Raw genomic sequence first — 24701 nt, 5'->3', positions numbered from 1 at the left:
AAAAATATGTCCAAGACACAGAGTTAAGTGGTCACCCCTGAGAAGTGAGACTTCTTTTTACTTATATTATTCTGTACCATGTCATTTTTGTTACAGTGAACATATATAGCTATTACAACTTAAATATAATAAATATATATTATATGTAATAGATAATTTATATATAATACTATAATGTATAACATATTATGTATTATAATTAAACAAAGTTTAGTATTAAACATAATGTTAAATTAAATTTAATATAATATAATGGAACATATAAACGCAATTATTCCTATGGAGAGTTCAGATCTAGATTTAGTTTTTGGCTCTGCTTGGAGAAATAAAAGTAAGGTTTGGTTGATATTGTCACAATTGTTGCCCATTTTATTTATATCAAAAAAACAAGTACCCTTAGAAATGTGTGCATCCCAACCTCTGAGTCCCTTGGCTTGCCCTGTAGCTGCAGACAACTAGGCTCACAGAAGTAAATCAAGAATTTCATGGAGCTTAACAAATTACCAAGTCTACGCTGCTTTCTCCAAACTTGAAGCTAATTTACTCTAAAGATCTTTTGATGCTTAAAAAAAGTAAAAATCACCAATCACTCTCCCTTCTAGAGATTCCCATGACCTGGCTCTTTCTCGGGGAGTTTGGTGAAGAGCCAGGTTTGCAGTCCCAGCTGGTCATCCTCAGAACCCCTCTTTGCTACCACAGACGGGCAGCAGAGCCCCGAGGTTAAAGAAAGAAGACCTGCCTTCTCTCACCTTCCCCCCGACTTTGCCCTGGGGTTGGCTGATCAGAAGATAGTCACTTTAGTAAAAGCTGTCCTCAATTAATTAATTCTCCTTAAATTGGAAAAAAGAAAGAAATGGAAAGGCAAGGTATTATGGAAATCAAATCTTAAATGTCGTTTTTTTTAGAAAACTTCATCATTATTTTTCTTTCCACCAGTTATTGGTATTTTTTGCTTTTCCTCATTACCTAGCCACATAACTGGAACCAACTCTATGCCATTTTACTATTATAAGTACTATAAAAAAAATCAAACTATTATGAGTTGGTGGCATCTATTAAGCTGCCAACAGATCTTAACATGTTAAAATACACTGCTTACTGAAAGAGGACTCCCAGCTAAAGCATCAGTGAGCCCACACTCTCTGCTAATCTTATAGTATATATAGCTAAATCTAAACACACTTGACTTGCCAGGACACTGGATGCTCACTTAGGAAATAAATGACATTATATTAGGCTAAAGAAATCGTAAAGAGAAATTTAAATGAGAAAAATAGTCAAAGTAAAAATGATCTGAAGAAAATATTACAAAAATACATCTATACATATATAGGAATAAAACAGACGTCACTTATTTAACTTTCTAGTATTTGTTAAAATTAGTCACAAATAAATCTTTTTATTTCCTAGACTGTGCATTTCATTCAACAAATATTTTCTAAGTCTAGTACGTGCTTTGCATTGCCAGGAAGCAGGAACATGCATACAAACTAAAACAGACACAGTTTCTGCCCTCGAGAGGTTTATAGATTAGAGAAAGGAGACAATAAATAAAATGTATGACTGTGAAATGATGGTGCTAGGCACCCTTTACTCAGGCCCCCTTCCCAGTTGGGGGCTTTCATAAAGAAATGACAACCAAGCGCAAACGTGAAAAATAAGACAAAGGGGAGATAAGAGCTTCTGAAACAGGAAGCAGCGTGTGCACAGGCCCCGTGAACAGAGGGAATACGGAGCATTTAAGGAACTAAAGCAAAGGCTGGAGTGACTGGAGAATGGAGAGGAGAGAGAGAAAACAGAGGAGGCTATAGACACACGGGCCAGACCAGATGGGGCCTCATAAGCTATGAGGATTCTGCTCTTTACCCTAATCATAATCAGAAGCCACTGCAGCATTTTAAGCAATAAAAAGACATGCTCAGACTTGAGCTGTAAAGCAGTAATTCTGGATGTATGTGAAGAACAGACCGAGCAGATGTGAGGAGGATACTTAGGAAACTTCAGCAAAAAGCCAGGTGAAAGATGGTGACAGCTTGGATTAGGGAGTACTAAGGCTCACTGTCTACTAGGAGAGTAGACCTTAAATGTTCTCACAACAAGCAAGCAATGGTAATTACATTACCTCATGGGACTCTTAGCTAACACGACGGTGGCAATCCTTCTGCAATATGTTAGTGTATCAAATCAACACATTGCACAACTTGCACCTACACAATGTTATATGTCAATTATATCTCAGTAAATCTGGAGGAGTAAAAGACACACTCTTCAGGTCATATAAAAGGGCCTTGGGGAGACTTAGATTGAGAATATGTAGCTAGGTGGTCCAGTATGACATGGAGACTTAGATTGAGAATATGTAGCTAGGTGGTCCAGTGTGACAGTTGCTAGGCACATGCTCTGTAGTTGCACTAGCCACATGTGACTATTTATATTTAAATTTTTTTTAATTAAAATCAAATACAAATTAAAAATTCAGTACCTAAGTCATACTAGTCACATCTCAAGAGCTCAGCAGCCACAAGTGTCTAGTGGCTACCATACTGGACAACACAGGTATAGAATACGTCCACCTCCATGGAAAGTTATACGGAACAGCACTGATCAAGAGCGAGAAGGAGAACAGGCCTAACCCAGAGCTGAAAAAACTCTGACAAAGAATATCTAGGTAGAAGATGACCCTGCAGAGGAGGCAGGAATGGCCAGAGAATTCAAAGGAGAGGCAGGGACACACGCTGCTTTAGGCGCTGAGGAAAGGCTATGTTATGGGGATGGGGATGGAGGCAAATGCTGCCGGACTCCACTGAGATGAGGTCTGAGGAAACATGTGATTCAGGGTCCAGGGAATCACTGGAAACCTTATCAAGAATTATTTTGTTGGAAACTGAATTCCCTCGGGTTAAAGAGCAAGTGGAAGGCAGGAAACTGAGAAAGCAAGAAGAGAATATTCTTGGAGAGAAAAGCAAAAACTGGAGAAAAGAAAGTGAGGCCAGAGATGGGGAGGCAGCTGGACGGGAATGTCGGTGAGCGGGTGAAGATGAGGTTTCGATGGGAGAAACCATCTCAGAGCTTCAATACAGATCATCAACACCGAAGATTAGTGGAAAGGCAGGAAGGAATGGGTCCAAAGAACGACAGTCTCGATGAGGAAGAGATACTCCCTCCTTTCTACCAGGAGGGCAGCTGTGCAGGTAGAAGTGCTTGGTAGCACACAGGTAAACCTGGCTTTCAGCTTTTTAGTAAAAAGAGGTGAGGCTGCCTGTTAGCAGAGGCCCAGAGACTTGAGGAGAGTAGGGTGGGTCTGACGGGTCCGGGGAGAAACAGAGCCTGCTGGCCGGGGAAACTTGGTGGGGCGGGTCATGAGAGCCCTCTGAAGGTTAGTGATCGTGAATTTGTAACAGTGCCCATCTATCGTGCCCACTTCGTCTGTGCAGATGAGGACAAAGGACAAAATTAGATTCACAAGCAGCTAAGGCTTTGTGAGAAGGGTCAAGGGTAGATGCAGCTGGGGGAGCCCGAGGCTTATATAATTAGGGGAGGGCACTTTAAGAAAAACAGTATGAAATTACAAATTACAAAAGCATACAAAATCAGGTTCAGGGTTTTGATAGGAGCTCATTTAAATAAGGCACCCTGAAGCTCAAGCGACCGTAGCTTTCTAATAAATCCGCCTCTAAGAGGAGCAAGATAAGGAGTCAGGGAGGCAAGAGAGTTTCCGGAAGTGTCCCAGGCCTGAATCAGCGGGAGAGGCAGGGGTGGTGTGGGAGGGATGGAGGATGGGCATGGGGAAGGAAAACAGGGAGTCCAGGGCCCAAGACTTGGGTGACTAAGCACAGGCAGAATGTGGCCGGGTGAGGGGTAGAAAGTTTAACCAAGTGCAGAAAAGTTCCACAGAAGCCGAGGGTACTGTGTTGTTTTCTTTTTTTTTTTTTTTTTTTACAAGTAGTGGAGTGGGAAGCAAGGACATCAAAACTGGGCTTCCCTGGTGGCGCAGTGGTTAAGAATCCGCCTGCCAATGCAGGGGACACAGCCACAACTACTGAGCCTGCACTCTAGAGCTCGCGAGTCACAACTACTGAGCCCCAGTGCTGCAACTACTGAAGCCCGCATGCCTAGAGCCCGTGCTCCGCTACAAGAGAAGCCACTGCAATGAGAGGCCCGCTCACCGCAACAACTAGAGAAAGCCTGCGCACAGCAACGAAGACCCAACACAGCCAAAAGTAAAAACAAATTAAATACATTAATTTTTTTTTAAAAAAAGGACACCAAAACCCACTGCCTGACCCAGTTACGTGGGAACGAACCACTGCAGGACTGAGAAGGCCACAGAAAGCACCCACGAAGGGAGACCTGGGTTCGCAGCTGAAGAGTTTTTATAAATTTTACTTCAATGATGTAAAACATCTACCCCAATACTGCTCAAATAATTTGTTAGCCCTTCTTTTCTTATAAATAAAGGAAATATAAAAGTCTTACCGCACTTAAAAATAATCAAGATAGTTGTGAATTATTTGAAAACACTGCATATATTAAATTTTATTTGAACTAAGACTCTCAACACACCCCGATACAGATTACAAAATAGAGAAATACCTGAACATTGAAGTTGAGACAAAATTTGAGCTCCTTCAAAGTCGTGGCTTGTCATCTTTAAATTAGGCTTGATACAACGAATAAAGCTTGCTCCCTAGAATAATAAAGGTACTTTAAAAAATGATCCATATAGCATTCTATTTTTCTATTTCTATGAATACCAGCTTTCAGAGCATATTATCATTAACTTCTGAACCTTTTTTTAAAATTAATTAATTAATTAATATATCCTTGGCTGTGTTGGGTCTTCGTTTCTATGTGAGGGCTTTCTCTAGTTGCGGCGAGCAGGGGCCACTCTTCATCGCGGTGCGCGGGCCTCTCACTGTCGCGGCGTCTCTTGTTGCGGAGCACAGGCTCCAGACGCGCAGGCTCAGTAGTTGTGGCTCACAGGCCCAGTTTCTCCGCGGCATGTGGGATCTTCCCAGACCAGGGCTTGAACCCGTGTCCCCTGCATTGGCAGGCAGATTCCCAACCACTGCGCCACCAGGGAAGCCCTGAACCTCTTTTAGAATAATCACTAAGGAACTTAAGACCATTAGCATACTTTTATAATGTAAAGCATTTATATACTAATATTAGAAAAATACATTTTAGATTTGAGTGCCAAAAAACTGTGTTATTGTAAAAAGAAAAGTCTCTCCTAGTAAAATATTTCAACATATTTAAACAATACATTTCACAGCATGACATACATGTGATTTTATTCTACATTTAAATATACTTATATGCTGTGTTTCTGTGATAAGAAAATTGCCCTATGACAAGATGGCATAAAATTATGTCTCTTAAAATTTAAGCCAAAGTGCTACAAAAAAAAAAAAAAAAAAAAAAAGGCAACCTTTCTCATCATTCTATTTTAAAAACATACAGTGGGTGGGCTTCCCTGGTGGCACAGTGGTTGAGAGGCCGCCTGCCAATGCAGGGGACGCGGGTTCGTGCCCCGGTGCAGGAGGATCCCACATGCCGTGGAGCAACTGGGCCCGTGAGCCACAACTACTGAGCCTGCGTGTCCGGAGCCTGTGCTCCACAACGGGAGAGGTCACAGCGGTGAGAGGCCCATGTGCCGCAAAAAAAAAAAAAAAAAAAAAAAAAACATACAGTAGGTCCCTGAGCTGCACCACTGCACATTTTAAAGTTTTGTTTGTTAAACGATATGTATTTTAAAAGGCTTAAAGGCATTCATTTACAATCCGTTATCAGATTTTTGCTGAACGAGAGAGAGAGAGAGAATACTGCTAAGTACACAGTGAAACTGTTGGGAACTGAAGCTAATACATCCAAATAACAGCTTCGCTTCCAAGTAGCCACCTTGCAAAACTGGATAGTTAATGTCAACAATGATGCTCACTGCAAACACTTTTAGAACACTTTTTAGAAATGCCTTTTTAAAAAAATCACAAATATAATCTAATCATTTTACAGTAGCATTATATTTGGGTGATAAAAATAAAATACCTCATCAGACTTAGTTTTTAAAGAAGGTCTGTCCTTAAGAGAGAAATATTTGCAAACAATGAGGATAGTTAAAAGAATTTCTTAGTGGTTTCAAAAGCAAATCTAACAATAAGTTAAGCAATAATAGCACAGAGACTAAATATCTGGCTTTCAAATGACTACATGAAAAGAGTAATCAGTTAAGTTCTGTGGATTTGCTTAAAAAATAAGTCTTCTCTTGAAAGCATGCCTCATTTATATAACCCACGTATGAAATTTCTTTCTATGGTGAATTTTTCTTTAAAAAACAGAGAGAATTAAAATGTCTAATTTTAAAAAAGGCTCCTAGGAAATACTGCCACTATAATAGGGCATAAAAATATTATGTCCATTTTTTTTCCATATCAGCACTGTCATGTTAGAGAATGTTACCACCAGAGTAATAAAATGAAAATGAATTATATGTGTTATCTTTAATCCGAAAAAATACATTTTCCTTCCCTATGATAACTAATTATTTTCACTTTCCTGAAGCTACAGGACAATCTTAATAACACTCAGAGAATTCTATACATTTATAAAACAATTTGACTGCACATATATATTTGACCTTTCTTCAGAAAAAACCTAACCAAAATGACAACCATTTTAAAAACTGATTTTTTTTAATGATGAAATTTGGTTTTAAATGAATTTCTAATTATTCCAGGTTTACTGTGCTTATTTGAGTAATTACTAATAATAGTTTAAGAGAACCATTTAAAAACCCTGTTTTTGAAGACTTCCCTGGCAGTCCAGTGCTTAAGACTCGGCACTTCCAGTGCAGGGGGCACAGGTTCAATCCCTGGTCGGGGAACTGAGATCCCATGTGCCTTGCGGCACAGCCAGAAAGAACAACAACAACAAACAAACAAAAAACCCTGTGGTTTTTTTTTTTTTTACGTGTACTCACAGTACTTCGAAGTTTATCCAGAAGCAAATTTAACTGTGTCTGTAGAAGAAAGGAAATCACTTCATTATTTCAAAGAGCAAAAGTATGTAACACCATAAGTAAATATTAGCTTTTCAACATTAGAATAAAATAACATGCAATAACACTGATATGTATAACACATTACAATTTAACAGCTTCTGGTACACAATCTCTTTAACAGACAGTAACATGCAGAAATGTATGGCTAATATATGATGCCAAGGACAATAGCTTATTTTACTTATACAGAACTTATACAATTAAAAGACTGAAAATTATCAATACTAGAAAACATCCATGCACACTTGCAGGTGGGGTGAATGAGGAAAAAGAATACAGGCAATGCAAGAAGTAAACGAAAATGCTGGGGATGCATTCAATAAGGGATCAACGGAGCAGTATGTGAACTCGTGGCAAGCTGGGTGTAGCTTGTGTCACGCTCCATTAAGAATGAAAACGTGTTTAAAATATACACGAATGCTATGTATTAGGATTGTTTTACATAACACCTTTCATAAATGAAACTGACCTGCCTACCTGTAGAAACCCTCTCTACTATTTTAAAACTTCACATTTCAATTATTTTTAAAGGCGAGGACAGTTTTCTCAAGAAAAAGTTTCACAACGGACAGTACAAGTAGTTACTGTCTTTTCCTTTTCTTAATAATATTAAGTGATTTTAATGTACTCTGGTTCAGTACATTAAAATCATGCATTTGCTTTACTTCTCTGCAAAGTAAATTCAACTTGTTATACTGATTTTATATTGGGATGCTTATTGTACTAGCTAACAAAAAAGAAATTAAGATGTTAATTCTTCAATTAACATACTTATTCAATCACAGCTATACTTAATAATAATAATAGGTATACTTTACTGAATGCTTTCTATGAGTCAGACACTGCTCAAAGCTTTTCACGGGCATTATCATGTTTAATCCGCACCACAACTCTAATTAAGGATATATTAGTAGTCTCATTTTACAGGTGAAAACATTGAGGCCCAGAGAGATAAATCACTTGCCAAGATCAGGGAGCTAGTAATGGCAAAACCAAGATTCCAACAAGGACCTAACACCAAGGCTCATTCTCTTAAGCGTGATACTACACTACACTTCAGACATTATAGGCATAAGTTATAAAAACGGAGTGAATTTCTCACTGGATTAAAAAAATACAGTCACACCCCACTGATCTGCTTGACAGAGTTCTGACAACCTCAACCAGTCTAGACCAGCACACAAATGAAAAGCAAGTGTAAGAGCCACTAATTTTGAAAGAAAACAACTGTGACAAAGCCCATGCTTCCTAATCCATAGCACAGTATTCGCCCAAAAAATGGACATAAAGTTAAGTCAGTAGAAGCAGTAAAAATAAACTATAGCATCTGAGAGAAGAGGGAAGAACGTCAATTACCAAAGAACAGCGGTCAAAGACCAAAAGGCATAATAGCCTGATGCAACGCATGCTTTACTTTTATTTTATTTTTATTTTGAAGCATGCAATTATTCATGTATATAATAAAAGAATATAATTTTCATCAAAAAGAATTACTTTTTCTAAAACACTAGTAAAAGAGTTCTATTTCAATAACCTGAAAATGTCACTTTTCAGTGGAAAACTTCTGATTCTCGGTCATGTTTGATAACTGAAGTATTACTGTAAATGCTAGCCTGTGTTGTTTTATTGCCTCCCATAACTTGAATTTGAATTTAATGAGCTATTCTACTATATTTAAAAACAAGAATTACTACTAATATTTCATTTCAAAGTATCTCAATAAAAACATTTTGAAATTTTATTATTAACAATGTTACATCTTTTAGTTACAGTTTTCAAGCAGTTTGATGTGCAAAATACATTATATTGCATATAAGCAATTTTAAGGCACTTAAAGTCTCAACATAAAATACCTTAGTCCAAAGAATTTTAAGAATGTTTTTTGTTTTATTTATATTGTCTAAAATTTCAAGTATGTTCTTGCCAGCAATACTACTATATCACAGTAGGAAAATACTTAATAAATGATATCCGTTTCATACAGGCTAATGTACTATTTTAAACCAATCTGTTACCATTATGTCTATTTAAGGATCTAAGAATATCCAAATAAGAGAAAGAGTATTGTCAAGAGAAGAAGAAACTCATAATTAATGAATATAACTTACAATAAAGTTTAAGACTTTTTATTCAGTTACCTGAAAAAATGTGTTATAAGCGGAATTCTCCTATATCTATGTTTCAGCTTTTGTTTTATAAACATGGTTTTATCAAGTTAGTTATTTAGAGCCCATTTCAATCCACAAGGGATTTCAGGAAGCTTACACTGTTAGCATCCTAGTATTCTGAGTCTTAAATATTGTTCCTAATTACATCATTTTTAATATTTGAAGTGCACATAATGAAAGGCATATGTAGTTTTCTTGTAAACAGAACAAAAAGACTTTGTGGAAATGTATAAGAGAAATTAATTCTGTTTCTTTGATCTATTTATTATAATTTTTTATTCATTAAATGTGACACAAAGTTTTTAAATTATCTTTTTCTATGCGAAATACTCAGCAGTTAGAACCAAATAGCAGTGTTGCATTTCTAAGGCACATCATGTGACACTTCCTTATCAGACCTCAAAGAATAAATTCCTGATCCAAAATTAATGAAACAAATGAAGTGTTCTTCAATGTCAAATAAGCAATTTGAAGGGTTTGCCACACAAAGCATTTATCTTTTACAGAAGTTCTTAAAAGCTTTAATCAAATTTTAGTGTAATATGCACACCCAAAATGCACTATGAGAGAAAACACGTTAAAAATGAATTACGAAATGAAATCATTAACTCGAGCTGGGCTCTTTTTAACACGGCAGCCACGCTGTAAGTAGGAGTCCACGAAGGTGATCATTTACCTGAAGCCCCTGGCAGTGCCTGCTTTTCCTCTCTCAACTCAACTAGTCCTCTCTAGCCATCTGGAGCTGGACTACTCCAGCTAAAACAAAACTGCTGAATGAGGAAGGAAACAGAAAACACATGGGAAAGAGAAGGTTTGAAGGTCAACCAGACAGTAAGCAGAAGCAAGAACATGAGGAGAAGCAATCAGACGTTAAGCACCGAGAAAGAGCACGTTCGTAAAATTACAAGGTTTCCGTACGGTCAATTACTATGCCTACTTTATGTTACTTTGCATACAGACATCGACAGTTCAGGGTCTGCTCTTGAATCTCACTCGTGGGATTTCTCAGAGTGATTTACACTATCCACTGTAGAGTATAAAACAATTACAATTTTAATGCAGTAAGAAAAAAATTCAAGTAATACATTTAGCACAAATACCTTAAACTTGTTTCCCACACTGATGAAGCTAAGTTTTCCTGCTTTTTGTTTAGTGTCTTTGTTGTTATTTGTGGATGATTCAAATAATTCCCGGATAAATTTATCCCTGGATTCACATATTAAGGACTCAAGAGACATATGTAAAGCATCATTATTTTTTTCCACAAATTGAGTCTGAAAAATAAAGCAAACAGGAATGATTCGGTCCATCTTGTGATAATATTCCTTAACATGGTGTTGTCCGATAGAACTGTTTTGAGGTAGCGGACATGTTCTGTAGCTGTGCTGTCCAATATCGCCACCACCAGGCAGTGGGGACATCGAGCACATGAAAGGTGGCCGGTGTACTGAGGAACTGAATTTTAAATTTTATTTAACTTTAAATAGCCAGATGTGGCTAGATGTTACCATATTTGCACAGCGCAGCTTCAACATCAAACGGTTTTCTCCCAGTAAAAGTTATACTCACTGTTTCATAGCACACCGCCCCTGCGAAATGCCTGATGATGAAGCCTTCGTCATCTCTGATGTTCCTGTGAACTGCCAGCTTAGACTTTCTAGGAATCTGAAAAATAATACACACACCAGTTATTAAATTATCAAAAATGTACTACACAGGGCCTCCCTGGTGGCGCAGTGGTTGGGAGTCCGCCTGCCGATGCAGGGGACGCGGGTTCGTGCCCCGGTCCGGGAAGATCCCACATGCCGCGGAGCGGCTGGGCCCGTGAGCCATGGCCGCTGAGCCTGCGCGTCCGGAGCCTGTGCTCCGCAACGGGAGAGGCCACGACAGTGGGAGGCCCGCGTGCCGCATAAAAAAAGAAAAAAATGAACAAGCTAAGACATCAGAACGTTCCCAGGCTTTTGCTGGGTGAGAGAGCTATAGCAGATCACAGAGCCCCTCTCTGCATGGCCGCAGGCCGGCACGAGTCAGAGGGCGACCCTGCGGTCAAGACGCCAGCCCGATGCCCAAATCCAACACTTTCTCTCTGTGCTAAACATGGAGGTCACCTGAGCTCCCCATGCCCGTCCCCTCGCCGCTAGCACGGGGGATGCAAGCAGGAGCTCCCCCAAAGGATTATCATGAGGACCAAATAAAGTAATTCAAGCAAAACTCTTAGAATGTGCCTGGCACATGCTAAAGGTTCAATAAATGGTTATTAATAATTTAATTTTCAAAGACATACAATAAAAGTAATGATCTGTACAACTCAGAATTTTCTGTCTTGCTCCTGTTCTCTTTTGAGGAGAGTGGCCATAGTCCATTCCTGATGCTTTAGTTTGCTGTCCTTGGAGCTACATGTCTCTGAAACCCTGGTCATGACTTATTGACTAGCAGTGAGTACTCTTGGTAAAGGTAACCATGCATCCGCAGACTGGTCTTCACAGAGAGCAGTGAATAAACAGGACTAGATGTACGTCTTTAATCCTAGCAGCAAGTTCTGATGGGGACGCAGACTGCTTTTTTCTATCTCCACTGAAGTGAGAGAGGCAGCCTCCACATCATAAGACTTATTTAAGGATACAGAAGAACTCCAAGTCAATGGAGCAGGTAGTTGTGAGATGCAGTCCCCAGAGAAGGTTATCATAATTATACCAGCCTTTTAATGCCTTCAACCTATTCACGTTCTTGATTTAGTTAATGATGTACGGAAACAAGAATATTTGCTTTCATTCACTTAAACTCCTGGACCCATCAAGGCAGCGGATGTTATACTCTGCTACAGGCTTGAAACAATAAACAGTACAGGAGGCAGCTGCCACTCCAAGCAGCTTTTCTCTTCTTCCTTCCTTCCTTTCTTTGTTGAGGCAGAACCTGTCTTCGTGGGTGAGATTAACATCCACATTTCTCTGTGCTAGTCAGCCCCTTCTGGGTGCACGGATGGCGTTGTGCTTGCACTACCTCAGGTGGTGGTGGTTGAGTGTACAGACAAACCCAGAGCTAGGTGAACACGGAAAACGCCTCAACAGCCGCACGCTTCAGCCTTACGGAGAACGGCCCTACCGTTCACTGCCGCAAGCAGGTAGTCAAGCACAGCAGTTTAGGGAACCAGGTCTTCTGACCCTTTCAGAAGTGTACTTCTCATTTATTTCTATTGCCTTCTGCACCTGTTTTTCCCTTTAGCTAATTCTTCTATGGCTGCAGCTTCTATGACCCTCTCTGAGTACATTTTTCCATTCAAAACTGCCAAGGAAAGAGCATCAGAATCAATTTACCGATCACTAAATGAATTGCTTCCACCAGTCAGACTCTTAGCCACAAGCTTTGCTGGTCTTACAGATGTGCAGACAGGTAGCTGCCTGTGACTCGAGGTGCTAACCCCTGGAAAGTGATCAAGGTCACATGATACAAAACAGAGCAACTCATGGCCACTTAACTCAGAAGGGAGAACATAAAAACAGGTAAACCTTTTTATACGTTTTAGATAGGTGAAATGTACTTTATATCCAGCTAAAATCGCCTTGATTAGATAGATCAGTAGCAGCAAAAATATATAGATACAAATTAAATGGTCATCTATAGAAGATACTGTGCTGAATTACAGAAGATGCTTATAGCTCTTCAAAGCCTTACATAACTTATGAGTCTAATTACCTAATATCTAATGTCTAGTACATCTTTCTAAAAGTTTTTCTTCCCACCAGAGGCTCAATTTTGAAGTAGCAAACTCACAGAGAGCCGGAAATGGTCTTTGTGCTTCTGGTGAACTTCAGATGTGAAGTGTTGATCACTTGGCTGGGGAAGGCGATTTTCTTCATCCAAAATATCCAGTATTCCCGCTAATTTTGCTTCAATTAAATCTATTTCAAAAAATCAGAATATGACAGGATAAAAAACATAACATTTTAAACTTACTGATCACAAATTTTGGGGACTGATCAGAAACAATGTAACATGATTCTGTAAGTATTGTATTCTCTCACAAGCAACAAAAAGCAAATGAATTTTTTCACATCCGCAATTTATTAGAAAATAACATCATATATTTAATATAGGTTTTAGAAAAACCACTCCATAAAGAAAGCAACTAACATAATATCCATTCCATCTGTAAGTTAGGACTGAGGCTAAAGAGCCAGAAATACCTCCTCTCCCACATGACAACTATATTCAAATTGAAGTAAAACTATAGACGTTTTTGCAGGCTTAGCTTTTTGAAACTGTTTATAGATATGGATTCAAAAACTTTCCAGCAAAACGTCAGTAACAGCACATATTTATGCTCCTTCCATTCATGTTTTTGAATTTCCTGCCTGTCCAAAATAACTATAAAATGTAAGCTGCTTAAATACATAAGCAGTGCTAAATGAGACAGATTCTAAAAGCCACAGGACACAGTAAGAGAAATCAAGATTCTCTGACTGCACTGGTCAGAGAATGATGCGTCTTGGGCAGTTAACGGAGGTGGAGGGGGACGCGCTAACTGAGCTATAACTGAGAGTGCTCTGATAGACGCACGACCCAAGTGGGCTGAAGGGGAAATGGAAGAGGAGGAGCTCCAGCCCAGATATCCCTGCGAAAGGATATGGTGTGTGCAGGGATACGCTGAGTGGACCAGGTAGGATGTGAAGGTGCTTGGAGAAGTACCACGAATGGAAAGTACTGTTATTATTGTTGTTGTTGTTGTTGTTACTATTACACTATCTTGTCCAAAGCTAGCACATGAGTCACTGACTCAACTGTCAGATTCCATTTTCAAAGCAAGGCTTGCCCCACAGCTGATTTCAGAGATGGGTGGGAAAGAAAAGGCAGACTGAGCACTCCCTGGGTGGGACAGGGAAAGGCTTCTTTACCAATAAAAACAGACAAGGAAAACAGAGACCCTGTTCTCCTGCTGCAGGGTGCTATCTGGATGGGACACGTGGAACTTGTGATGCCAACTTGCCACCAGAGGGTGCGGGTGCAGAGAATAGAAACAAAGAACTGCAGACGGCGCAAAGCCAAATCCTGGCAGGCGCCTCAGGCTTCCTCACACGAGATGAGAAATCCCTTCACTGCTTAAGCAATTTTGTTTCCTCCTTAACTTATTCACGTTAACTGTTTAAGAAAGAAAATATCCCTCACAGTAGATAGAAGGAATTTTACGAAAACTTTCAGTATAGCTGAATTCGATGCCTTCATAGGAAAAATAACTTCCTAGCAGTACTAGAGAAGTAAAACCTCTCTCAAGTGCCACAATTTCAAGTCCCATAACCAGCAGAGCACAGAAAAATTACTAGTGAAATCATTCACTGTATCTTCCCGTATTTCCCAAAAGTAGAGCAAAAAAAAAAAATACATACCGATACAGTCCTGGTTATCCACGTAATGTACTTCATTCACACCTAAACCTTCCTTTTGATAGAGTTCTTGTTCCTAAAATGAAATAATCATAATCATAGATATGGAGCTACTGTGTGATAGGAAATGGATTCACTGTGCCATATCCGATCATAACATTTATTGATTAGTCAGTGTACAGGGTTCACACCAGCTGATTCGGGGACTGAGAAGTCTTACCAAACATTAGGGAAGAAAAACCCTTGCCCCTAAAGCAAGGCGAAATCAAAACTTACATGGCCAACATAACATGATTCACATTATGTGGAAATGTTCCCTCCTGCAGATAAGCATGCTTTTCCCGAAATACGCTGGGCAGCCAGGCACAGACACAGGGATCTGTTTATAACCATTCAAACCCAAGACAAGACCAGGGCTTTGAAACATTTTTTAGCAATTCTAAAGTCAAACTTCCCAGCAGAATAGACCAGGGATCAGCAAACTTTTCTGGAAGGGCCAGAGAGTAAATATTTTCAGCTGTGGGCCATAGTGTCTTTGTCACAACGGTGCAATTATGCCACTGCAGGGCCAAAGCAGCCACAGATAACAGTAAAGGAAGAAGCATGGCTGTCTTCCAATAAAATTTCATTTGTAAAATTAGGCGGCATGCTGGGTTTGTCCTGAAGGCCACAGTTGACCCCTGGAATACACAAAGGAACATAACTTGCTTTGATAATTTTAAAAAGCTTAGAAAACAGCTGAACAAACAAGCTGCCTGCTGACATGGAATTTGTCTCTCCTACTATATATCTTCAATAGCCCTCAATCATCGTCTAAAGAGTGGTAAAGCAGATTTATAACATTTATAGACAAGCACTAACATCAAGGAAAGAGCAATTAACTGCAAATGGGCTCTAATATCCACACAGTGATATATATGAGGAGTATATCATTGGGGAAAATAAACATAATTTAGAAGAATAATTTACAAATCAAAGTTAAGTTCCTGGATGTAATTCTGGTATCTTCTTAAAATTAAAAAAAAAAAAAGAAAAAGGAGGAGGGAGGGATTTTATCACAGATGGGTGAGCAACGCAATGACCTTAGGGTGATGTATATTTCAACCTTTTTTTCCCCTGAATGTTTAAATATTTCCTCCCACGAGACGTACTATTTAGAAAAGGTTTCTGTCATTCTTTAAGGCACTGTCTCCTTGAACTCAATCTGAATTTGAAATTCGCACATTTACTTTAAAGAATTATTATAAAAATAAACATGAATCAAGGCACTGTCTCCTCTTCATGTAGTTTCTACATAAAGCTTGCTGAGCTGGTGTGGAAGGGAAGAATTAAGGCTGATTAAGTGAGAAGCATACATGCAAAACTTCACACAGTAATGAAAGGACTAAGGCTGCCAGATGAAACTTTCCAGAGAAACTATCTTAACTGACAGGTACTTGTTTTAACCTGTTTTATTTATGCCAGAATTGGTATAATATATAAGATATTATAAGATAAGGTATAAAAGTTGGAATATACTAGGAAACCCATAAAGACAAAACACAGTAAAAATGGGGGAAAGATGAATGGGATGGGAACAGGAAAGAAGATATTTCACATTTCAAGTCCAGAGACAGTGGGGAACTCAGAACGCAGCAGTGCTAACAGGAAGGGAACTGTGCTGTGAGCCAGCAACCGGGAAGGAGGGTTCAGACCTGCAGGAGCCACTGAACTTCTGCAGTTTCTTCCTCTGTAAAACAAAGGGCTGCACTAGATTAACAGATTAATTCTGAGTTCCCTTTAACTCTGCTTTCTTCATTCAGTAAGACATATCTCCAAGGGCTCAAAGGAAGGAAAGACAAGGGGATCAGTAAGTGGAGAATTCAAAATACAAGGCAAAAAATGGTTAGCCTAATCACAAATCCACTGATCCAAAGCTACTTTTACTCACTGTGCACTCTGAGGTGTTACAAAGGAACTTTCCTAGACTTGAGACCGTGAGTGTAGGCCACCAGTCAGCTACTACAAGCAGGGGTAGGAAGTCCTTACTGGACCAGAGATGGTGTCCAGATAAAAGCACCCCACTGACAGGCCACTGGCAGTGCACAAGGTATCCTGGCAGGGAAAGAGCTGCCCGGAGGTGGGCCAGGCCAGCGGCCCCAAGGAATCTCCTGGCCTGGTGGCTTTCCTGCCATACGGAGAGAGGGCAAGCAGGTAGCACAGTGGACAGAAGCAGAGACACAGAGGAATAGGGGGAGGTTCCCAGGTCGGGGCTGAGAGCAGACTACTGTTTAGCTGTGGCAGGAGTACAAACAGCAGAATCAGGAAAAGAAACAAGCAGAATTTCAAGTCTAGTAAAAGTCACTAGTAAGAAGCAAAGAGACAGTCACTTCTGAGGAGGTGCCTATTAGAGTTTTCACTGGGTCCCTAAGCCTCAGCCGTACCATTAACACTTCTGATGTGCCACGGGGACCTGCACTGGGCATCTCTGATTCCCTGGGCCACCTTACATCACACCCCATGCATCGGGCTAACTGCAGTATATCTCTGTACCTTGAAATTTAAAATAGCTTAACCTGGTTCTTAAATCTAAATTGTATGGCAATTACCTCCTTCAGAATCCTTTCATTAAAAAACTGTTGAAGTTTTTCATTGCAATAGTTGATGCAAAATTGTTCAAAACTGTTACGTTCAAAGTACTCTGAAAACAAAACCAGAATCAAGAGTCATCATCAGATCTTCACATTAATACATTTAACTAAGGATAAAATTTTATTGTATCAATGTTTAATTTAACATTAGGTTAAAAATATACATATAATTGTTCCATACTCCCCAAATGCTCTTATTTCAAGACTTAAATTTTTATATGCATTAAAATTAAGTTTTAAAAATACCTTCGCTTGACAAAAAGGTGTTTGTCAGATAAGATACATGTCATATAGTAAAAGATGTAAAACATAAGTCACTTGTAAAGATTTTTTTTTTTTTTTTTTTTTTTTTTTTTTTGCGGTACGCGGGCCTCTCACTGTTGTGGCCTCTCCCGTTGCGGAGCGCAGGCTCCAGATGCGCAGGCTCAGCGGCCATGGCTCACGGGCCCAGCCGCTCCGCGGCATGTGGGATCTTCCCAGACCGGGGCACGAACCCGTGTCCCCTGCATCGGCAGGCGGACTCTCAACCACTGCGCCACCAGGGAAGCCCACTTGTAAAGATTTTTAAAGCTCAGGTGTTAAAGCAATCTAAATCAAAGAAGAAAAATGACTTAAAATGTAAGTACTATATATTTTTCTATATAATCTGTAAAATTATAGTTAGAAAAAATATTATGGATACTAATGCATTTCTAAAATTAAGGGATTGTATTACATTATTTCTACGATCCCTGTAGCTCTAAAATGTTATGACTCTGTGTATGTGAGTGTTATGCTAAAACGGTGCAGACCAGGAAACAAATGTCTGAAGATTACGAAATCTTAAGTCATGATGAGTGTTTCTCTACCTTTGATCATAAGGTAATGTTTTATTGTAAATTTTAAAATATGTATTACAGCGAAAACAAAACTCTGCCCCTCCCAAATGTAAACACTCATATCTTCCCTTGACAAAGGCAAACAAATTACGAAGGACACCACTTCTGCACAGAGGGAACGCCCACACTGATAAAGTCCAATGTAAAAACGGTCAAACTTACTTTGAGGTTTTTACAACACGGTAATTCCGAACAAAGCAACATTCAGATATTAGTGACTCATTTCATTTCTGGTTATACACCTCCACAGTTGTTCTCAAATATTTATCTTGATAGCTTACTCATTTGGTGGAAATTAATTGGAAATAGCTACCTGTTGACAACTAACACTAATGATGAATTTTTACACATAGTAATGAGTTTGGCTTGTGTGCTAGGTCAACCTGTACCCAGGTCCATTGGCTGGAGCCAATGGTTTTAATGACTGAATTCTCTTTATCAGCAGCACTCAAGACTTCACCTTTATCAGCTGTATTCATTTAAGAGTATACAGACATCTCTACCTATAGTAGTTTCAATCAACATTTTTTTTTTTTTTAATTTTGTGGTACGTGGGCCTCTCACTGTTGTGGCCTCTCCCGTTGCGGAGCACAGGCTCCGGACGCACAGGCTCAGCAGCCATGGCTCACGGGCCCAGCCGCTCCGCGGCATGTGGGATCTTCCCGGACCGGGGCACAAACCCGTGTCCCCTGCATCGGCAGGCGGACTCTCAACCACTGCGGCACCAAGGAAGCCCCAATCAACATGTTTTAATTTAAACATTAGTGTGACCAAAATCCATGAGTCTTTCCTTTCCTTTTTTTTTTTTTTGAAGCATTAGCTTCCTACTTAAATCGTATTATGAAATGAAATAGTGGTATGGACATATAACTGGAAATACATCAAGTGAAAGGTATTACAAGGGAAAAGAAGTTTTTTAAATTTTATTTTAAATATGTGTGAAAATATCAAACAGATACAAACTCACAAACAAAACTATACTTACCAAATCCAGCAATATCTAGGACTCCAATAAAATAGGCTGATGTTTCAAAAGGAAAACACTGATTTACTCTGTTGACCACGTGATCGAAAAGATGGCTGTAGACAGTCTTTGCCAAGGCATCCCGGGCATTGTTGGCTTGCTCCACTTTCAGGGGTACCCTGTAAAAGAAGACCATACCAACAGAAATTCTTCATAGTAATATGTTGTGGAAATAATGCCATATTCCCAAGAACTAAGTACATATTCACTGTGAAGAACAAATAGTTACAAAATGTCATTCATGAATAGAGACAGATAAACGGGGCTAAGTAGAATACAAGAGAATTATCTACAAGATAATTAGATTAAAAATTGATCACTGAGTAAAAGAACATTAGGCTCAAAAAATCTTTTTAACCTTAATTTATACGTCACTGTACATGCTGAATATATAAAAAAATTATTCAGAGGAATAATCTTCCATGTGACTTTCTTAAATGCAAAAGAAACTGTGTTTAATTCAAGACCACTTTAAAGGTCAGAAACTCGGTTAACACTGTTGAGGGAAAAAAATGTTTACATCTTAAAATCCAAACTGTCCAACTCTACTCTTTCATAGAAATAACTACATGGTATAACAGTGTTAGACGCTGCAGATACATATACACAGTCCGATGAAGAGAGGCTGCCACAGGAAAGAATTTCCAAACACTGTGCTAAATGCTGTCATAAAGCGTGAGGCCCTGTGGGAATACCAGAAAAAATTATCAAAATTTGGAAGTAACCTTAAAAGTCATTCAGGTCAGACCAATACTTGAATCTCTTCTAAACAGTGATTTTCCAACTTATATTTCTTGTAATAGAACCCTTTCCTAAAGGGACTCTTATGTGGACATGCCATACTTAAGACACAAAAAAGAACTGCTTGGAACACAGGGGAAACAGAGGACATGATTGCTGAGGACCACCCACCTGTGCTTTTACCAGCCTTCCCTTGGGTTCCAGAAATCTCTCCAAGGAACCACGCAACTGTAGGGCACTAATATACATCCTCCTCGCTGAGATTTTCTTCATAATAATAATTTGGAGTTGACTTAGCAAAGAATCAGGCTAAGCATACTTCGCTAATATTTCCCAAAGTAAGAGTTACCGAATTTTCTGAGTGGCTAAAAGATCTTTTTAACCTTATTTTTTTAATTTGTTGAAAATTTTTTGAAATATGTCACTAGAACTCACTGCCTGCCTTATTCAGCAAGCGATAGAGGACCTGGCTTTTTTCCCCACAAGGCAGGATTTTTACAGAGCCATGAGTTAGGGAACTTACTTTATCACTGTTCCTTTGGTGCCCCCTGCTGTTGTTAGCATGACTCTTGTAGTTAAACTTACGCGAAGATCATCTTGATCCAAACCCAGTAATTCAGCACAATACTCCAATGACTGAGTAGATTTATTCTTCAGATTACAGCCACCTAATGAACACATATTTCAATTTGAAATTAATAAACATTATGTAAACCAGATTTTCAAGATGCATTTCTTAGAAGTACACTTCACTTACATAAAACTATGGACTAGACAAGGCTTAGCTGTGACTTTTAATTTCACCTCGCTTGTTCCCCGCCCTTGTCAGACACTCACACTGCCAAGGTCAGTGGGAGACACTCACTCAGGGCGGCCCATGATACAATCCTTTCAGCCCATCAATTTTAGCCTGTCACAGTTTCATTTTTTATGACCCTGCAAGCAAAATATACTAATGATAGATTATAATCCTTGTTAATGTATTAAAATAAATCTCTGGAATAACAGAGTGCCTTATCACTAAAATCATACAACTGCAGAAAACATCAAGGAGTCATTTCAGTGGTAGATGTTGTGAGGCACTGTAGTAAGTCAGTGTGGGTGTGGACGTTTGTCTATGTGTGTGTGTGGGGGGGTGTGTGCACATGCATGTGCTCGTGAGGCTCGGGGACAAAGGGCGAGGGTGAGGCGGCCACGGCTATTTCCTGTACATCATATCTATAGGTTTCTATTTATGGAGCTTGCTTCAAAAAGTTTTTTCTAGAAAGACAGAATACGACAGTGCTTAGACTCAGGGCTGTGACGGCTCTACAGCTTACTAGTTGTGTGACCTTGAACGAGTTACTTATTCTTTCTGTACTCAGTTTCCTCACCCATATAATGAGGATAATAACTAGCCTAATAAGGTTGTTATGAAGATTAGCCTAATAAGGTTGTTATGAAGATTAATAAGGTTATATACGTGAAATGCCTGGAATAGTGTCTGGTACATAATAAGCACTCTAGGAAGGTACCAATTATTATCTTATTACTACTAATATTAAAAATAATAAACATTTTATTAACATTTTTATGGTTTAGTGCTTATAAATGAGTCATTTGAAGACTAATTTCAAAATTACAAAGAACGTATGAAATCATAATGAGAATTTTATCATGACAAATTAATAAACTATTTAACAGACTGCTCTCAGGAGAAATAAACCGTGAGATCTTATATGAATAAGGGGTTGTCAAGACAATTCACTGGGGGAAAGAACAGCTTTTCAAACAAATGGCACTGGGCAACTGGACATCCACATGTACAAGAATGAAGTTGGACCCCTACTTCACACCATACACAGAAATTAACTCAAAATCAATAAAAGACCTAAAGGTAAGAGTAACACTATTAAACTCTTAGAAGAATACAGACATAAATCCTTGTGATCTTGGACCAGGTAATGGCTTCCTAGATATGGCACCATAAGCAACAAAAGAAAAAAACAGACAAACTGGATTTCATCAAAACGAAAAACGTTTGTGCTTCAAAGAACATTATCCAAAAATGAAAAACACAACCTGCAGAATGAGAGAAAATATTTGCAAATTATACATCGGATAAGGAACTTGTATTTAGAACATATTAAAGAACTCTTACCACTCAATAATAAAAAGGCAATCTAATTAATAAGTGAGTAAAGAACATAAGTAGTCATTTCTCAAAAAAAGATATACAAATGGCCAATACAGTTGAGCCATCAGGAAAATGCACATAAACACCACAATGAGGTAGCTCTTCGCAGGCACTAGGGTGGTAAGAATGTAAAGCCCTTCAGTGACTTTGAAAGTCAATGCCTCACAAGGTTAAATATAGAATTACCTTATGACTCAGCAATTCTACTCCTAGGCACATACCCAAGAGAAATGAAAACGTATGTCCACACAAAAACTTGCACACAAATGTTTATAGTAGTATAATTCATAATAGCCAAAGGTGGAAGCAGCTTAAAAGTTCACCAAATAACAAATGGATAAACAAAATGTGGTATATCCATACAATGGAATATGACTCAGCAATGAAAAGAAATGATGTACTGACACATGTCAAAACATGGATGAACCTTGAAAACATTATGCTAACTGAAAGAAGCCAGTCACAGAGAGCACATATTGTATGATTCCATTTATATGAAATGCCCATGATAGGCAAATTGATAGAGACAAAGTAGAACAGTGGTTGCCTAAAGGCTAGGGATTTGGGAGGAAATGGGGCGGGGGGTAAGGGTATGGGGTTTGTATCTGGAGTGATGAAAATATTCTAAAACTGAATATAGTGATTGTTGCACAACTCAATATAAATTATATTTCAATAAAGCTGAAAAAAAGAATAAGGGGAGAGGAATACTTAGAAGATATATTAAACCTTTAATTCTATGAAAGTAAGATTACTACTAATTTCTAGTTTATACAAACACACATTATCTAAAATTACATAACTCAAAAAGTTGACCGATAATTAATTCATTTAAATACTTCTCTTTTTTTTTTATTATTCTGCAAAGTTTCTTACACACTTCCAGGAATTATGTAAGGCTAGCATAGAAAAGATTTATTTTAAAAGTTTCAAAAGGGCAAAATACTGTGAAATAACGCAAGGCTTTTCATGTCACTCCCCTTCCAAAAAAGAACTTCTCTGAACACTTTTTACTTTAGTTGTTATAATAATTTGTGTGTGTGTGTGTGTGTGTGTGTGTGGTACGCGGGCCTCTCACTGTTGTGGCCTCTCCTGTTGTGGAGCACAGGCTCCAGATGCGCAGGCTCAGCGGCCATGGCTCATGGGCCCAGCCGCTCCGCGGCATGTGGGATCCTCCCTGACCGGGGCACGAACCTGTGTCCCCTGCATCGGCAGGCCAATTCTCAACCACTGCACCACCAGGGAAGCCCCATAATGTATATTTTTGTTATGTGGAATTTTAAAAACATAGGAAGTCCCTAGAGGCATTCTTTGCATTTCCATCATGAAAAAACTTTTAAACAGCAGTGGGAGCTGTCTAAACATTTACTGAAGAATAAATTTTCTGATAAAATAATTACGAGTATCCAGAGCTTTTTCAAATTGCAAGGTCATGCCAAAATTGAGCTCTCTAGGGCAGGAAAAATCAATTCTGATTAGAAAGAAACCATCTGAATCTATAGAAAGGATGAAGATTAATATAATAAAATCTTAGCTATTAAAATAAAAATAGCCTAGTTTATTAATTCTCTGGATTCATTGCCTCATTCCAATCTGCTCTGCTTTCTGCTCATTTTCCCTTCAACGGAAGGAAGTTTGAGAAGAAAAATAAACGATAATGTGAATATCTGCTATGTGCCTTTTGACCACTTAAGTGCTTTTCAACTAACTAGATCATGCCACATTTATGATCCTCTGTGTACATCTGCATGTTTACCACACGGTAATAACATGAGGTGTGTGAAAATGCCACCTGTCACTTCTAACAACATGTCCAAACTGTGCATTAATTTTTCTAAACTTTTTTGGATATTACTTAGAACTCCTACATGCTCCCTTGGTATAACGATGCTACAGAGCAAACGAAAGTGTATTCTAACATTCATTACCTTTTCAAATCCCTCAAAAAAAACCAGTAACAATTTTAATGCATACTAAGAACATACCTGATTCTGCTTGGTTTTTCTTTTTGTTTCTTTTATTTTAATCTGGGAGTAATCTGCATTTTTATTTTTCTTATTCATTAAAAAACACTTAGAGTGATTACTACATGCCAGACATAAGTATTCACATTATTCTACAAATATTTAACTCATTTATTCCTCTTTATAACATGAGGTAAGGCCTGTTATTTATTATTCCTAGTTTACTGGTGAGGAAAACTGAGACACAGAGAGGTTAAGTTCCTGGCCCAAGGTCACACAGGCAGGTAACACACGGTGAAAAGCCTGGCCCAAGACCACGTGCTCTTACGCACCACACTCTGACGTCACAGCACCGCGGACACTCAGTCTGAAAGCCACTCAGACTGTCGACTTCCATCTGCTCAGAAGGTTCAGTGACGGGGGCAATGGGGGCAGTTATCACCCCTACTGGAGTTAGTCAGACATGGGTACAACCGGCTCTCACACCTACAACTTCACTGATGACCATGTTACTTAAACTTCTGCACAGGTCCTACTTCTGTAAAATGGAGATAATATCCTCTACCTCATTATCTTTATTAAGTTCAGATTATGATTATGATGTTTATGAGGAAATACAGTATATGAAGGGTCTTGCATGTAGCATTTTTTTTTAATGTTCTTTTGCCTTCCTCTTGTGCCC

General features: G+C 38.8%; 1 protein-coding gene across 1 annotated transcript in view; it reads right to left on the bottom strand.

Moving 5' to 3' along the window:
- The window catches only part of MYO6 (myosin VI), a 151824-nt gene that overhangs the window by 29757 nt on the left and 97366 nt on the right, over nt 1-24701 (bottom strand). The window contains exons 12-20 of the mRNA XM_060114874.1: nt 20403-20547; nt 19100-19257; nt 17195-17286; nt 14610-14682; nt 13000-13127; nt 10798-10893; nt 10329-10502; nt 6980-7018; nt 4594-4687 (exon numbers count right to left, since the gene is read on the bottom strand). Coding sequence (XP_059970857.1) covers nt 4594-4687; nt 6980-7018; nt 10329-10502; nt 10798-10893; nt 13000-13127; nt 14610-14682; nt 17195-17286; nt 19100-19257; nt 20403-20547 — 999 coding nt within the window. The remainder of the gene's footprint in view (nt 1-4593; nt 4688-6979; nt 7019-10328; nt 10503-10797; nt 10894-12999; nt 13128-14609; nt 14683-17194; nt 17287-19099; nt 19258-20402; nt 20548-24701) is intronic.

The sequence above is a fragment of the Mesoplodon densirostris genome, chromosome 12 (assembly GCF_025265405.1).
Source record: "Mesoplodon densirostris isolate mMesDen1 chromosome 12, mMesDen1 primary haplotype, whole genome shotgun sequence".
NCBI lineage: Eukaryota > Metazoa > Chordata > Mammalia > Artiodactyla > Ziphiidae > Mesoplodon > Mesoplodon densirostris.
Note: the sequence above shows the minus strand (reverse complement) of the source record. Positions and strands in the feature narration are given on the sequence as shown.